This window comes from Talpa occidentalis, unplaced genomic scaffold (genome assembly GCF_014898055.3).
Source record: "Talpa occidentalis isolate TD23 unplaced genomic scaffold, MPIMG_talOcc4v2.1 talOcc4.5, whole genome shotgun sequence".
NCBI lineage: Eukaryota > Metazoa > Chordata > Mammalia > Eulipotyphla > Talpidae > Talpa > Talpa occidentalis.
This window is the reverse complement of record NW_023604861.1, coordinates 43,663,895-43,680,392: the sequence shown is the minus strand read 5'-3', so window position 1 is coordinate 43,680,392 and position 16,498 is coordinate 43,663,895. Positions and strand designations below refer to the sequence as shown.

General features: G+C 36.2%; 1 protein-coding gene across 2 annotated transcripts in view; it reads left to right on the top strand.

The window, feature by feature from the left end:
* The window catches only part of MIPEP (mitochondrial intermediate peptidase), a 144,371-nt gene that overhangs the window by 113,321 nt on the left and 14,552 nt on the right, over positions 1–16,498 (top strand). The window contains exon 18 of one of the 2 annotated variants that reach the window (XM_037527029.2): positions 2,175–2,248. In XM_037527029.2, the coding sequence (XP_037382926.1) occupies positions 2,175–2,248 (74 nt within the window). Of the gene's footprint in view, positions 1–2,174; positions 2,259–16,498 lie in introns of both variants that reach the window. The other variant, XM_037527031.2, reaches the window with a different exon arrangement.

The window sequence follows — 16,498 nt, the reverse complement described above, 5'->3', positions numbered from 1 at the left end:
GTCACAAACTGGACCAAGATTATAATTTTGGTCTGTTAATTCCTAGTTCCTTCTCCCTGTCTCCTCCACACCCCCTCGTCCTTTCATATAATTTAATACAGGTTTGGATTTTTCTCAACAGTTAATAATCACACTCAGTCCAAAATCTTTTGAACCTGAATCTGATGTAATAGAATTTTTCGGTGTTTTACAACCTGGTGCCCACATGCTATTTATTTTAACTTCTGCCCTTTGCTCACTATAGACATTTGGTCTGCATTTCAGATTTTATTATCTTTAACAAATCTAAAGCTAAAATTGACTACAATAAATCAGTTTGGGGGATTACAATTCTTTTCTGGAGATTTCTATAAGGGAGGTAAAATATCATTCTGTTTAAAGGAACTGCACTTTACTAGAAAACCACATACTATTAAATACACATATTTCCAGGTATTTTTATCTTGTTTATGTGTGCATTCCTGCCTAGACACGCAGTTGCCATACTTTTATAGACATGTAAAAGTAAGCTAGTAAAAATGCTCACTGGACTAGAAAATTTCTAACCTTTGTCAAAAGATCTTTTTTAATTCTACTTCTGAAAAATCACCAGGGTGTAAGCCTATATCTTGAAGCCAGGCAGTGTAGACTTGAGGAAAGCTAAGTTCTGGAGCCTTTGAGGAGGAGGGGAGCTACTCTGGTTTGGAGGGGATGCAGAGTCTCAGGCCAGAGATTGAACCTCTCAGCTGCCCTGTCCCCCAGGAAAGCCCAGTCTCTATCCATGTTTCCTGCTTCATCGCATGCTTTGTCTCAGTGATCAATTCAGGATGAAGCCAAGATTAGAGTTTGATATCAACATATTTTTGATACTGTAAAGTGATCAAAAAATCTAAATTGGATACTGTTCCCCCAAATTGTCCATATGTAAAGATGCTCCAGAAATAGTGGGATGAAAACATCATAATTTCTTTGTCATCATAGCGTGTAGCCTTTTGCATTAAAGAAATTGCATTTTCCATAAAATACAAAAGAGTAGCACTGAATAGTTTGTCTCCAGGTGCCTTTGCTTTGGAGAATTTCTATATAAAAATTCCTCAAAATCTACCTTCATGTATTACAGACAGTTCCTTATAGAATCCAGCTGACAAAGAGTATCAGAAGATGGAAACGAGATGTTCCCCCCTTTGCCTTCACCACCACCTCCCTCGGTTCATTTCATTGGTTCTTTCGTATTTGAATGATCCTTGGCCAAGATCTCTTGTTATAATTGACCTTCTGCTGACTTTTTTCCTTCACTCTATTTCAGACTATTATTTTTCTCATTCTGTTAGGTGTCACAAATCACAAATTCTTTTATGAAAGTAAGAAACAACATAAATAATTTTAAATGCCACTTTAAAACACAGTTGACTCTTGAACATGAGGGCTAGGGGCTCCTCTGTGCAGTCCAGATCCGATTTGAAAACATAGCCTGCTATTGATTCGAAGCCTTGCTGATAACATACACATATTTTGTACATTGTATATATTGTACACCATATTCTCACAAGTAAGCTAGTGAAAAGAAAGTTTAAATGAATGAATGAATGAATGACTCAAAGGAAAGAAAATACACTTACAGTACTGTTCTGTATTTATGGATACCGTAAATATACATCATCTTTTTATGAGAAGTTCTAACAAGTAGTTCAAACCTGCGTCGTTTAAGGATTAATTGTAATCCTAAAAATGATAAATAGGTAATAATCTTTCACTTATTCTATAACAGATGAACTAAATCGTTCTTTCTATGAAGAGTGATTGCTTGCTATGAAACAGAAAGCTAAAAATATCCTTTTACAGTATATATATCACACCTGGTTTTATTCATTAGAATAATTTAAAAATTGGAGTTAGATTTTCAGAATTAAAATGAAAAAGGCTTGAATCATCTCATGGTGGTTAACTTTTCTGGATATGACATCGGTGTGCCATCATGAACTATGATAGAGGACTAGGGGTGTTTTGGAGAGCTATGGGCAACCACCCATGGAGGGGAGAAATCCTATGCTGTCAAACTTAGCAGGGATGTATAACAAGGTACTTCATTTAAATAAAAAACAAACAAACAAATAGTGAATGAATGACTCAAGACAAGTGTGAATGGGACTGAGGAGGCCTTGCGCAGTTCCCTGTAATGTTGCCTTTCTCCGCAGGACTGCCGGGGAGCGCTATCGCCGGGAAATGCTGGCTCATGGCGGGGGCAAAGAGCCCATGCTCATGGTTCAAGGTAAACCAAAGTCAGCATTGGTAACTTTTCTGTGATTCTCACCCCCTTCCCTTTTAAGGTTTTATGGATTATATGTTTTAGTGTTAGCACTTCAAGTTCTTCTTGCATCATCTATGAGAAAATGGTTTCATATTTCACATGTTTTTAAAAGAGATGATGCTTCAGTTGGGTACTTTGTTCTGAGCATTTATTTCATTGTATCCCATGAAGAAATTAATTTTAATTGTATTCTATTCTGACTTTCATTTCTATTTTATTGAATCCCAAATAAATTAATTTTAGTTACTATGATTTATTTAGGTGCCAGATTTCAGGCTTTTCACTTGCAAAATGTTACTAACATTCTAAACAGGAAATTGTTAAATTTGCCACAAATTCTCAGAAAATTTGCCTTTAGATTTGATAAGTCACAATGCATTTCTTCAACCAAAAGGACTAATTTATTTCTTATTCCTTAACTTCTCTGAAATCTTAACTATATAATTGATAGAAATTCCAAGACATCAGGTTGAATTTTTACCCATTAAAAAATGAGAACCTAATTAACTCTTCTCTTTGAGGTTTCACAATGCTTGTTTTCTTTTTTTTTTTGGAAATTTTAAAATTTGCTTTTTTTTGTTTAAAATTTGTTTTTTTTTTTTTTTTTGAAATTTTAAAATTTAAGTGTCTTCACTGAAAATTTAATTGTAATGTAAGTTACCATCATGATTTTTAATAAATTTCAGGGTAGGTGTGAATGCTATTGGGTAATCATAGCATATCTCTGGTTGTATCTGCAGTTGATTCTTCCATGTATTAAATACTGCTTTTAGGAAGTAAATTCCAATATTAGTAAAGTACTGTTTTTAGTGTGGTAATTGAATGGGCCCTAATAGTAATGATCTGATGCAGGTATTTTCTTGCCTAAATCTAGTCCATCAAATGCCTAGTTCCCTTTATAGCAGAGCTCCAGAGCCTTTCCTTTGGCCATTCATTTATTAAGCATATATTTGTTGAAAAAAAGCTAGGTACCAAGCCTTATTATAAGTGCTGAAACAGTGAAAGAAAGCTACACAAAAATCCCACTTCTGCACTCCATCAGCTTTACCAGGAATGTGTTCATCCAGGCCCCAAGTGTCTGATGTCCCAGTCAATTTATAAACAAGCAAAATTTGCCACCCCAGAAATCCTACAGTTTCTGTAGCACAGCACAGCTGTTCTTTGCCAGTAACAATTCTGTCTCTTATCAATAGATTCTGCTTTAGAGCTGTGCTTTCCAGATGAAGAAGCCTTGCTGATAAGCCTCGGTTTCCCAATAGTGCCTAGTGGCCTATTGGGAATCATGTTACTGATTAATCTTCTTGTAACCCTAAAGATAGGAATTATCATTACCCCCATTTTACAGATGATGAAACAAGTCAGGTCCCCTGCCTATTTTACCAGATGGTGAGTAGAAGAGTCAGAATTTGAAACTATGACTTTCGGCAAGAGATCAAGCTCTTCAGCTTCTGTGCTGTATACATAGTTCTGGAACAGGATCCCCTTGTTAGGGATCATTGGGGAGAGAAGTGAAAGTTAACTGTAATATTGATAATAAAGAAGTCAGAGTTTAAATTGTGCTTTTTTAGCTGGTAGCGTGTACTGCTGTGTAAACAGTGCACTATGGGTTGAGCGTGAAAGAGATGCTTTAGGTTAACTTTCTCATTTCAATTTTCTATTAGATATATTCTCCCAGGAGTTGTGCTTAGTTTATCCTATTTGAGACCAGAGTCTAAATACTGTCTGCACAAATATTAGCTTACATGTGGTTGGTTCTATCAAAAGAAACAAAATTAAATCCTTTTCATTGTTTATCTTTTGGCTGATGTATTTTTCTACTCTGCTTCCAAGAATGTTGTAAAATATTTCTCTAAAAATTCTGTCCTTTAAACATTTTTGTGTTGAGAAACTTAATATTTTCTATTCCAAACTTCACACACTCATGAGAGAAAAACAAGACTGGTTCAAACCAGAGATATTAAAGTATTTAGATTCCAGTTAATACCAACAATAGAATAGTTCTGCTTTTTAACTTTAATATTTTTCTTAATGTTCTGTCAGATCTCATTAATTCACATGATTTCTTACATGTCAAGGATAAATGGGAGACATGTAAAGAAGCTATGCCTATTGTCACTTTATAGGGTTGGATTTGTAAGACAAGACCAGCAATGGCTTCTCATATTCTTATATGCAGTTAATGTGTACCCCCAAACAGGGGGAATGTCTTAGATAATAGCTTATAGCCTTAATATTGGCATATCCTTAGGAGTGGTAAAATTACTGAGTGTTGTGATATAAAGGCATGAACAATCCAATTGCTTTTTTGAAAATGCTATTTTTTATGAAAATATAATTTTATAGGTACTTTATATTTTTTATTTAGATAAATTTAAAGAATTACATATTAGGTAGCAAAAGGTAATGAAATAGAATATTTAATTTCAAACTGTATACTTTCCTGACCAAAGGACTTTATTAATATCCTTATTTAAGACATATTTCAAATTAATTCCTGACTGTTCCTTACATTCAAATATCTATGCATTGAAACATATTCAAAGAAAGCAAATACCTTTTTTTGATACTTTAATAACAAATACTATACAGGTGCATTTTAGATTACATATCATTTTTAGAGTGAGTTGTCATTAGCCGAGTCCCTTGGTATTTTCTAGTCTCTGCCAACAGATGTACCTTCTTATACCCACATCTCTGTCAATTGAAAGTCCAAGAGAATATAGCATCTCTTCACTTTCTTTTCTCCCTTTTGTTTGCTCTATATTCATCAGCTAAAGGCTACTGCTAGGCAGTCATATATCTGTGTTAACTTTTAATTCTCTACATTGAGGGACCCTCACATTAAAAATTCAAGTTGCAGGGCCTCCCCGGTGGCACAGTGGTTGAGTGCTGGGTTGCGAAGCTGCCCGCAGCCTCTGCAGCCGGTTCGATTCCCGGCTGCTCCCAGGCCACGGGAGGAGGGTCCCACATGGTGCGCCGACCTCTCCTGCCGCCCGCTGCTCCCCTCAGCAGTGTGCTTCGGTCCTTCTGCCTGCTCTGCTCCCTGCTCTGGCTCTGGTGAATTCTCTCACCCTCCCGTGCTTCTGACTGTACCCAGTGCTTGTAAAAATAAAATAAAATAAATAAATAAATAGCAAATAAATAAATAAATCTTAAAAAAAAAATTCAAGTTGCAGCAACAGAAATTTTTCTTTTTTTCTAATTGAAGTGTAATTGGCAAGCCACTTTATTTTAATTCCAGTTATACAATGTAATGATTAGACATTTGTGTATAATACAAATTGATCACATTGCAATAAGTCTGTTACTCATGTTTTCTTAGTAATTTCTTAAATTGGAAATGCAATATTATTGCCTTTGGCCCCATGCTGTATATTATAATCCATGACTTGTTTTATAATGAAAGATTTTGCACTCTTGATATCTTTCATCCTTTTTGTCCTCCTTCCATTCCACCCTCTCCTCTCGCAAACATCATTTTGTTCTCCGTATCTATCAGTTTTGTGTTATTTGTTTTGCCTTTTAGATGTGGTGAAATCATACACTATTTGCCTTTCTCTGTCTGATTGATTTCACTTAGCATAATACCCTCAAGGTCCAACCATTTTGCTTAAATGCATATGATATGATTTCATTCTTTTTGACAACTGTGCAGTATCATTGTGTGTGTGTGTGTGTGTGTGTGTGTGTATCACATCATTTTTATCCATTCCAGTATATTTCTGAATACTTAGGTAATTTCCATCTCTTGGCTGTTTCAAATAATGCAGAGGGGTGCATATCTATTTTTGAATTAGTGTTTCCTTTACTTATGATAAAAACCCAAGGCTATAATTGTTGGATCATTGGTTTATTAGTTCTAACAGTTTAGGGATTTATTTATGTAAATATCATGCCATCTGCAGAGTGACAGTTTACTTCCCCCTTTCTAATTTTGAGACCTTTAATTTCTTTACTTTTTGCCTAATTGCTGTTGTCAGAACTTCCAATACTATTTTGAAGTATAGTGGTGAAAGTAGCATCCTTGACTTGTACCTAAACTTAGGGAAAAATTTTCAGGTTTTTTTTTTTACCCTTAGGAATATTCCATATAGACTTGAGAAGAATGTATATCCTGCCCTTTTTGAATGGAATGTTCTCTATATAGCTATTAATTGCTCTAATAGAAAATATCCACTAGCTGCTCTGGTATGTCATTTAAGGTCTGTCTTTCTTTGTTAATTTCTGTATAGATGATATGTCCATTGATATAAATGCATATTAAAGTCCCTTACTACTAATGTATTCCTGTCATTTATCTCTATATCATTATGTAATGTCTCTTATTACTGTCTTTAACTCTATTTTGTCTAATACAGTTATGGCTATACTGGATTTTTTTTTTGCATTTGCAAGAAATATCTCTTCTAACCATTCATTTTCAGTTTGTATGTCCTTATATCTAAATAGAATCTCTTGTAGGCAACATATAGAGGAGTCTTTTTTTCTTTTTTTGATACATTCACTCATATATTGTGATTGAAAATTTAGTCCATTCACATTTAAGATTATCATTGAATCATAAATACTTTTTGCCTTTTTATTGTTATCTGGTTGTTCTTATAGTTCCTTTCTGTTGCTTTCTCTTTTATAGTTTTATAACTATCTGTAGTGTTATGTTTAGATTCCTTTTTCACTATCTTTTAAGGTATCTAGTATAGGCTTTTGTTTTGTAGTTCATAAGGTACACATATAAGAGTCTATATCACATTCTATTTTAATTTTATATTTGATTTTAACTTAAGTTTAAATACATTCTAAAACTCTACCTTTTCACTTCTCCCACCCCAACATTTTATGCTTTTGATATTTTTCCATTCTAATTTATTCTAGTAACTAATTATTGTAGTTAATTTATTACATATTTCATTTAATCTTCACACTAGCATTCTAAATTTTATTCTACTACCTTTACTATAAAGTAAAAATTTCTTTCGTATGTTTTCCTTTTACTCGTTAGTGCTTTTTTTTTTTTTTTTTGAAGAAATTAAGTCCCTTTAACATTTCTTTTAGGCTGTCTAGTGATGTTTAACTCCTTTAGTTTTTGTTTGTCTGGAAAACTATCTCTCCTTCAGTTCTGAGTAATAATCTGGGTAAAATATTTTGATTGGCTGTTTTTTCTTTGAGCTCTTTCATTTCACTCTCTTCTGCTGTTTCTGATGAAAACTGCATAAAAAGTTGTTTTTCTCTTGCTGATCTTAAGATTCCCTATCTGTGACTTTTAATAGTTCAATTATAATGTGTTTTGATATGTATCTCTGTAATTCATCCTATTTGGAATTCTCTTGCTTCTTGGACCTGGATATCTAGTTCCTTCCCCAGGTTAGGGAAATTTTCAGCCATTATTTCTTCAAATAGGTGTTCTGACCCACCCCCCCTTCTGAAAGTCTAATAATTTGTATATTATTCCCTGATGTTCCATAAGCTTTATTTTTCTTTTTTACTGCTCTGTGTGAATTTCCAATGTGTACCCCTTGTATGCTAAACCCTTGCATGCCCACCCTCACCAGCAAGGTAGAGAGAAAGTATAGGAAATTGGTACCTGCTAGCTTCTCTGTTCCCAAAGAGGAAGCTAACTGACCTTTGCCCCCATGGCACTTGCCCCAGATCAGTAAATGAATCTCCTCTCTCACTGTCCTGGTGCTTTTCACCCTGCACTGGTTTCTAGTGTGTGCAGGTCTTTTAAAGAAGTCATATGCATTACTTGAAAAAATAACAATGAGTTCTCAGTTCCTCAGTACCTCTTGGTTCCCCTGGGCCCATTAATGTTCAAAGCCATATGTTTTAAGGACTCATCTCTCTGGTGCACGTCCCAACATGGAGGTGTGTGTTGTGGGGGGTGTGGGGGGTTGGCAAGAAGGCCACAAACCCCTCGTAACTTGGAGAGATGCTCAGGACTTGTAGGATTCTCCCTACTGTGTGTCACCACTTGAGAGAAGGGTTTGGTGAGCTGACCTCTCACCTTTCCTACCCATCTCAGTGTGACCCGTTAGTCTGTGTTGTGGAGGAGCTCTTTAGCTATTAGTCCTTTTTTCAGAGGGAGTTGTTTCATATATAGACATATATTTAGTGTGCCCATGGCAGGAGGGAGTTGAGGGACTCATACTTTATCATATTGCCTTGAACCCCACAAAACCATTTCTTAAAGAGTATTTTTTTCCTCTTGACACTCTAAACATAATTTGAAAAGGACAATATATTTCCTTCAGAGAGAAGAAACGTGCTCAGTAGAGTTTTATTTGCTCCCCTACTAGCTCTGCCTCTGCTTCTTACTATTTGTAACGTAGATGAGAAAGTTACTCCCTAGTTGTGACAAAAAGTGATTTGACTTCAAATCATTTCTATCTAATTTTCTCCTTAACTCCCTTTTCAGTTCTTCTCTTCAGAGTATGTTTGTGTGTGTGTTTGTGTGTGTATTTGTGTGTGTGTGAGAGAGAGAGAATTATAATCCATATAACAAATGCAATAAAAAAGCCATCGCATTATGGATTGAAATTATATGCTTACCTTATTTTAAACACATTCATAGCATATATAAAGATATATGTGTAAACATAATATACTATTACTTGATTCCCCACTAAACATAGTAACACAATACCTTACTGAAGCCAACTCTCTTAATCACCAAGAATTCTGGGGTTACTTTGAACTCTTTGTATTCAATTGTCAATGTTAAAAATTTTTTCTGTTGTTCATTCCATATCCCCACAATGTTTTATGGTTTATAATAGGTATCACATCTCTGAGTAATAGGAGAATTGAAAGTTTCTGCTTAAGATAAAACATGGTGATATGTTATTTTCATTCATTTTGCCACTTCAAGAAAGTAAATGCTAGAATATTTTTTAAGTGTGCTATGGTCAAGATGATCCAAAGTTCAGTTTTCATTGCTATCATTTCAGAAAAGGTATGATTTTCTAGAAAGCTAAGTATCAGTAAGATTTGTGAGTAGCATGGAAGTATTATACCCACTAGGAAGTAGAATTGTTTCTTATTATAGAAAATAGAAAAATGGAATTATGGCCATTAGGGATAGAAGCTATTACTTCAGCAGTTTGTGAATGACAATTGAATGACTCATGCAAGGTTACTGTCTTCCTCTGTAGACTACTAAGTCTTATTTTTTTTTTTTATATATATTTTTTTTTATTTGTTTGTTTGTTTGTTTGTTTATACATGCACTGGGTACAGTCAGAAGCGCGGGAGGGTGAGAGAATTCACCAGAGCGGGGAGCAGAACAGGCAGAAGGACCGAAGTACACTGCTGAGGGGAGCAGCGGGCGGCAGGACAGGTCTGCGCGCCATGTGGGACCCTCCTCCAGTGGCCGGGGAGCAGCCGGGGATCGAACCGGCGCCGCAGAGGCCGCGGGCAGCTTCGCAACCCAGCGCTCAACCGCTGTGCCACCGGGGAGGCCCTAAGTCTTATTTTTTATGTTATCTAAAATTTGTGGGTAAGTGGCCTTGTTTTCAGGTTAAGGTTTTATTTATCTTTAAATAACCGTTGGCGGGGGGGAATCTGACAGATTGAAAAATATCCATCTAGCAAGTGATTTCTGCTATGCACCTCATTTAATTCACTATAACATAATTCATATAGCTCCTTTTTTTCATTCATAACAAAATTTAGCATGTGATGGTTCTCTTTCTGACTCCCATGCTTCCTCAATTGATCTTTAAATGCTGATTTGTAATTAAGCTAATCTTTAGAAGGTGGGGGATGCCAGTGACATGAGCCTTGATGCCTTAATAATCCTCAAAGGCTGTTGTGTTTTTTTTAAATGTCACGGCCTAACTATTCCCATTGACATGGTGAGGTCAGCCTGACATCGACTGATCGATCCGCAATTAATTTTTTCCTTAGTCGTATGAGTTCCTTTACCTTTACTTATAAGAAAAAAAGTTTTCTCTTTTTCATATTCGCTCCTTTAGACTTTTGTGGCAAAGCTATGAACTTCGTTTATAATCATTTTTAGTCATGGTGGTTCTGATAAAAGAGTCTTACCACAGTCAAATAAGCGTGATGCCCAGTGAAGTTTCATGTTTCTGCCTGTGTTTATAGCATTCCTTGTGCTCTCATCTTTCATCCTTTACACAAAGAATTTTGTGGGGAAAAAAGAAAGATTAAAGTCCAAGATTTTAGCATTCCTGGAGTTTATTTCAAATATGAAACAATTTTATTTCTGTGCTCCTTTCCAGAAAAGAAATTCTTAGTTTTATTTTTATGTCTTTCTGGCCAAAAGCAGGATGCAAGTAAAGATACAAAGCAATAACTTGACAGAGTTTTCTAAAAGACTATACATCAGATAAGACTAAAGAAATACATGAGTCAGCTGACAGTGAAACTCCCTTAAGTTTGTTTTTTTCTGTATTGCCACACTGACTCATGGAACCAACATCTAGAAACCCACAGGGCTTTACCTTAAGCTGATTAAAATCATAATACCTTACATTTTTGCAGACTTTTCTGGTTTTCAAAACACATTTCATTTTTGTCATAATTATCCTATGTCATCTTTTCTAACTTACTACATATTATTTTTGTTAAGGTACCTAACCAGAGAATGTGGTTTATATTCTAAAAGGTCATCTCTATACCCCAAGAGGATTAATTCAAACAATCTATAATAATGACTGTTTTTTTCTTTAATAACCTTATGAATCCTAGTAGCAATAAGCACACTCGGCAACCAGATCTTGGTTTCATACCCTTCCCCATTAAAGGAACCTGGGCTCCTTGGAGTAATGGTTGATTCTAGATCTGAGTATATAGTATAAGCCTGAAGCTAGTGCTCAGAAAACCCACTATGATGGGCATGCAAGTCAAAAGGAACAAAAGATCCACTAAAAGAGTCCCAAATGGCTAAGCTACAACAGTTCAAAACAAAATTAGGCAGTAATGTCACTTATACAAGTATAAAATATATATCCATCGGTATATCCTTGCTGATATCAATAAATAAATATATAAATAAAGAGTAAGAATGAATGAATAATTGAATGAATAAATAAGTAAATAGGGAGAATACACGAATCTCTCGTGCGAAAGATCTTTAAATAAGTTATATAGATAATTCTCCCTCAAAGGAGTGGATCATAACTCTGTGACCCTGTAGAATGGGCTTTGCAGAGACTTCCTTCCAAAACTACGGTATGGAAAGGGGGAAATTAGAATAACTTTACAGTAGAGAAACTGACAAACCCTAACTCAGCCATTTGTTTAAGGTTACCATTAACAGTGATAAGGCATGTTGATACTGTGTACCTTTGATAAAATGTGATATGAAAGGCACTTCACCTCTATAGTCTTCCTGCCCAAACCCTTAACCTCAGACTAATCATGAGGAAACTATCAGACAAACTCACACTGAGGGACATAGTAATTAACATACCCGAACAGTCCTGTCAAGGTCATCAAAAACAAGGGAATCTGAGAAACTGTCAAGTTTGAGGGCCCTACGGAGACGAGTCAGCTATGCATGATGTGTTATACTGCATGGGACCCTGGAATAGAAAAACAATAAAGATAAAAGCAAAGGAGGTCTGAATAAAATGTGACTTTAGTTTATAATACTGTAGCAATATTGGTTAATTTGTTGTGACACGTGGGCCATGAAAGTAAGGTACTGATAATAGAGGAAACTGATTAAATATGGAGTATATGGGAATTCTATGCAATATTGTTCCATTTTTCAGTAAATATAAAACTATCTTCAAATTATATGTGTGAAAACAATTAAGTTTCTTTGATAAGATTTTTAGTGGTGGCACTATCAACCATTGCATTTAATGCCATTTATTTCCATTCCATTCCATCACATTTCCCTACTTCCCAGCAGCCATTCCAACATTCCAAGTACCACTGTCATTTCCTATGAGGAGAGCACATAGAGTCACACAGATATATTGGAGGAGGAGGGTTTTTGTAGCACAGAATAAGAGTGGAGTGGTAAGTAGGCATTAGATCGTGACAGCATTGTAGAAACTGTAAAAGATTTTCCACTTTTGGAGAACCATGACAAAGTGTTAACAGTCTTTTTAAGACAGGTAGTGACAAGATTGGCTTTATTGCTTGTAACAGCTACTGACTGCTGAGGACAGGGACATAGGAAGGGTTGTTTTAAATAGGCCCCTTATTGCTGGCAGTGATCCTGGTGAAAAAGGAGGGTGGGTCCAAGAGACAAGGCAGGCGGAATGAAAAGAAGTTTTCTGATATAAGAAATATTTATGAAGTAAGTACAGTAGGTCTTGGAATTTATTTGACATGGAAGTGAGAGGGATGTCAAGGACAATTTCCAAGTTCCCTGCTTTCTCTGATAGAGGTAGTCAGGCTTTTGTAGAGGTTGCGAGCCATGGGAACCCATTGATTAAGCAAGGGACGTAGTGCTTGACTACTGAGTGTGATCTATGAAAAGGTGTATGATAGAAACATAAAAGCAAGAACTAGGCCCATTGCCCTAAAATAATGCAATCATCTTGTAGAATTCAGCTTAAGAAGCTTAGCAATCTAGGGGATTCAATTCCTGAATTACTGAAGGGGTCTTGTGCTAAATTTGCTCTAGGAAACCCTTCCACAGTTCTAATGATAGGAAACCAACTTTGTCACAAGGCAAATTCATTCCAGTTTCAGACAGCTTTAATTGACAGGATAACACAATTATTAAAATTTACCCAGAATAGTTTAGATAATGAACATGGATGCTTTTTTTTTTTTAAATAACCTGATTACTAAACTAATAGGTCAAATGTGACTAACAGGATTTTACTGCTGGTGTTATTTGTATATACAAACATGACAGCTATCAAGGAAAAGTAAGTCCCATCTGTCAGCAGAAGTACAGCTGACTTTTAAAGTAAGAAAGCTACATAAACTGTCATTGTTCAACACTAGCTTGATTGATTTTCCCTATTGTCAAATGTGTACATGGCACCTTAAACAGAAAAGGCCTTTTGATTTGTTTTAGAGCACTAAAAATTAGTGATAGTTACTACTTTAGTTTTAAAACATGCAGTCAGCGTTTAATCGTGCATCTGGCTAACCCCTAAATATTGCCATTGTGTAACTAAGTTGGTGACCCAAAACTGTATGAGAATAGTAAATGCACACAGACTTTGATAAATTTGAATAAGCTGAATTTATTTTTTAAATATGTCTCTTTGATTTTAAGTGAGAGTTTCAAGGCAAAGATAAGCATTAACACATGACAGGTTCTGCCTGCTTTAGCCAACATGGATTTGTGAAGGCTCAGTGTAAATAAATACTAGCTCTCATTCAAAATGCATGCACATGGCTTAGAGTGCCCACCCAGAGTCTATTTTACTTTTGTAAATGACTTATGAGGAAACCTTTTGTGGTATATAAAATATTGAAAGACAAAATGATTTAAAACTATTAGCATGCCAAGCAAAACTGCTTTGGAAATAAATCACACAGATGATTTCGATATATTGCTCAAACGTTTGTAAATATGTATCATCTTTATTTCCCTCTTGTAGTCCAATTAAGCATAAACTCTATGAGGGAAGGGAAAACTTTCTATTCCTTGCTGCACTGACAGCATTTGTTATAAGGCTGAGTGCATAGGAAATCAATAATTCTGTTAAATGAGTGAATATTTAAATAGTAAAATAAACTTGAATATTAAATAGTAATATTTCCTATGCTATGAAGAAGTGACTATAAGAAAAGTGGCAGGTTTTTATTCACCTAGATACAGGTAGCAATCTGTAACTATCAAGGGGGCACCTGCCCTTTGAATAGCTACTCAGATGTTCTTTGCTTATAAACAAAAAACAAAGATCAAACTTTGAACAAAATAGATTAATAAAAACTCAAGGTGCAAAGAACTAAAGCTAAAATATAAGGTCAGTAGTACAAAGATATAGCTAAACGAGGAAAAAATACATGGGTGTTATAAATGAAATGCACTCATAGAAACTGCAAACTTTTAAATTTTCAAGTAAGTTGACTTTAGAACACTGGAAATAGGTAATGTCTGTAGGTTATGGTATTTTTTTCAACATGTCAGGCAGGTAACTGTGCACTGTCACACTAGAAACTGATGAGCATTTTATTTACTTTTTACAATGTAGGGCAGTAGAAACCACATGGTCTATTGATCTCTTTAAACCAATAACAGAAATCAGCTTTTACCAGAAAACAGTAGATCTTTTCTTCTGCTTGCCTTAACTCAGAAGCCTCTACTATTCTTGGATTTTATTTTTCCTATTTTCCTCTCAATATTCCAATAACTAAATTCAACCAACATCAGTTTTGCTAGCACAGATGATGAAAAGTCTCTGGAAAAGTATCTTTTAAAATGGAATAGTTTTAACTGTTAAACTATCAGCTGTGTGTTGTATTATACATATTTCAGGCACCTCTTATTTTAGTATATTGCCTTTGCGCTTCCCACAGGGTGAATGACCTCTGTAAACCAATTGGATGAAGGAATAGGTAAGGGACCTCTTAGAAAAAAGGTTGTTCACTGCATGTTGGTTGGTGCTTAGAGTAGAGGCCCTCTTACTAAACCTTGGACAACAAAAGTTCCTACTTGAATGATTTCAGACAAATCTACATTAAACAGGTTTAATGTAGAGGTTTGCTGTGCAGAAAAGGCCAAGGCACAATGACTTGCAGAGAGTGCTAGATGTGGACATAAATAGAATCTTTAATTCCCCTAAGGTGAATTTGGTAAGTGGTATTATCTGTTTGTATTAGAAAGTAAGGCCTTGAGAAGTCCAGTAACCTCCTCAATGTTGCAAGGCTACTAAATGGCAGAGTCAGGATTTACCCAAACCATGTTTTCAAAGCTCATGTGATACTCTGCACACCAGAACCCTCGCAGCTATAGACTTTTGATAAACTTTTTGTTAACTTTTTGTAGGTATCGTTCATTTTGATAGTTTTCTCAGAATTATAGTAAACTTGTTTTCTACTTGCTGTGAAAATGTGGTAGAGCCCTCCTCTATTTGTATAGTGGTCTGAAGTCATGTCTCTGGAGTTTGACTTCATTTGAGGTGTTGTTACTGGATCCCCGCAGCTCCCAAAGGCCACAGGGCAAGATGACTTTTTTGGGGTAGAGGCATTCTCCCTCCCCACCCTGCCCTGACTCTGGTTCCCTGGAGCCAGAAGGCCCACCAACCTGCCCTGACCTGAGTGCAGGCTGGACTGGGCTTGTCCCCTTTCGAATTTGGCTTTTGGATTCAAGAATGAATAAATCAGATACAAGCAAAATGGACCTATCAGGTACAAGTTAAGTGGACCTGTCAGGTTCTAGCCCCCATCATTAGTTAATTATTTGGATTGAGAAATGCAAAATGAACTGATTGGTTCTAAACAGTCCAATCAGATGCTTAGAATTAAAAATGGTTCAATCAGGCTTTTAAGGTGGGGGTTATGAATGGAGTAAAAAGCAGAGCAAGAGCCAGTGTCAGTCAGTCTGCAGGCAGCCTCGGAAGACAGAAGGAGGGCTTGTTGTTTGAAGCAGTCAACAGCCAGCCTTCCAAGAGGAAACATTCATCAGGCCAATCTTTGAAGGAGGATTTTGCCCTGAGCTTCTGAAAAGAGAGATGCATCAAGCAGTCCACCTCTGTGGGATTCCCCAAACCTTCATAGACTTCATAGACCTCTAGACCTCCACACCTCTCCTATTCCTGCTTGCAGCCCTGTCTCTGACATCTCCTGCAAGACGCTCAGCCCAGTGTCTCAAAGGGCTGACCACAGCCTCTCGTTCTTCGGCACCACCTCCTGGTGCTGTTGAGTCTGTCGCTGTCTTGTTCGGTAGTTGGCCCAGCCTTCAGAAAGCTGCTGTGGGTTACTATAGTGTCACTTCCACAAATGGCCTTTGTTTGGGACTTCTGGACACTGCAGACACTATCTGGGGTGAAATAGTTGTCCACTTGTAGCATCAAAAACACTCCTTTCCCCAATCTCCTGTTTGTTCAATAAACCCTGTTGTTGGACGCTGAGCCTGAGTGAAAATTGCAAGACTGGGTGAGAACCCACTAACCTGTTCCCCGCCTTGGCACTGTCCCATTAGCATTGTTTAGAACTCTTTGGCACTTTTGAGCCCTGTTTCATTACTGTTCAGTGTTAGAGGGTTTTTTTTCCCCCCTAAGTAAATATCTGGCAGTTGACTCATTCTAAGAAATATATCAACAATCCCATTTT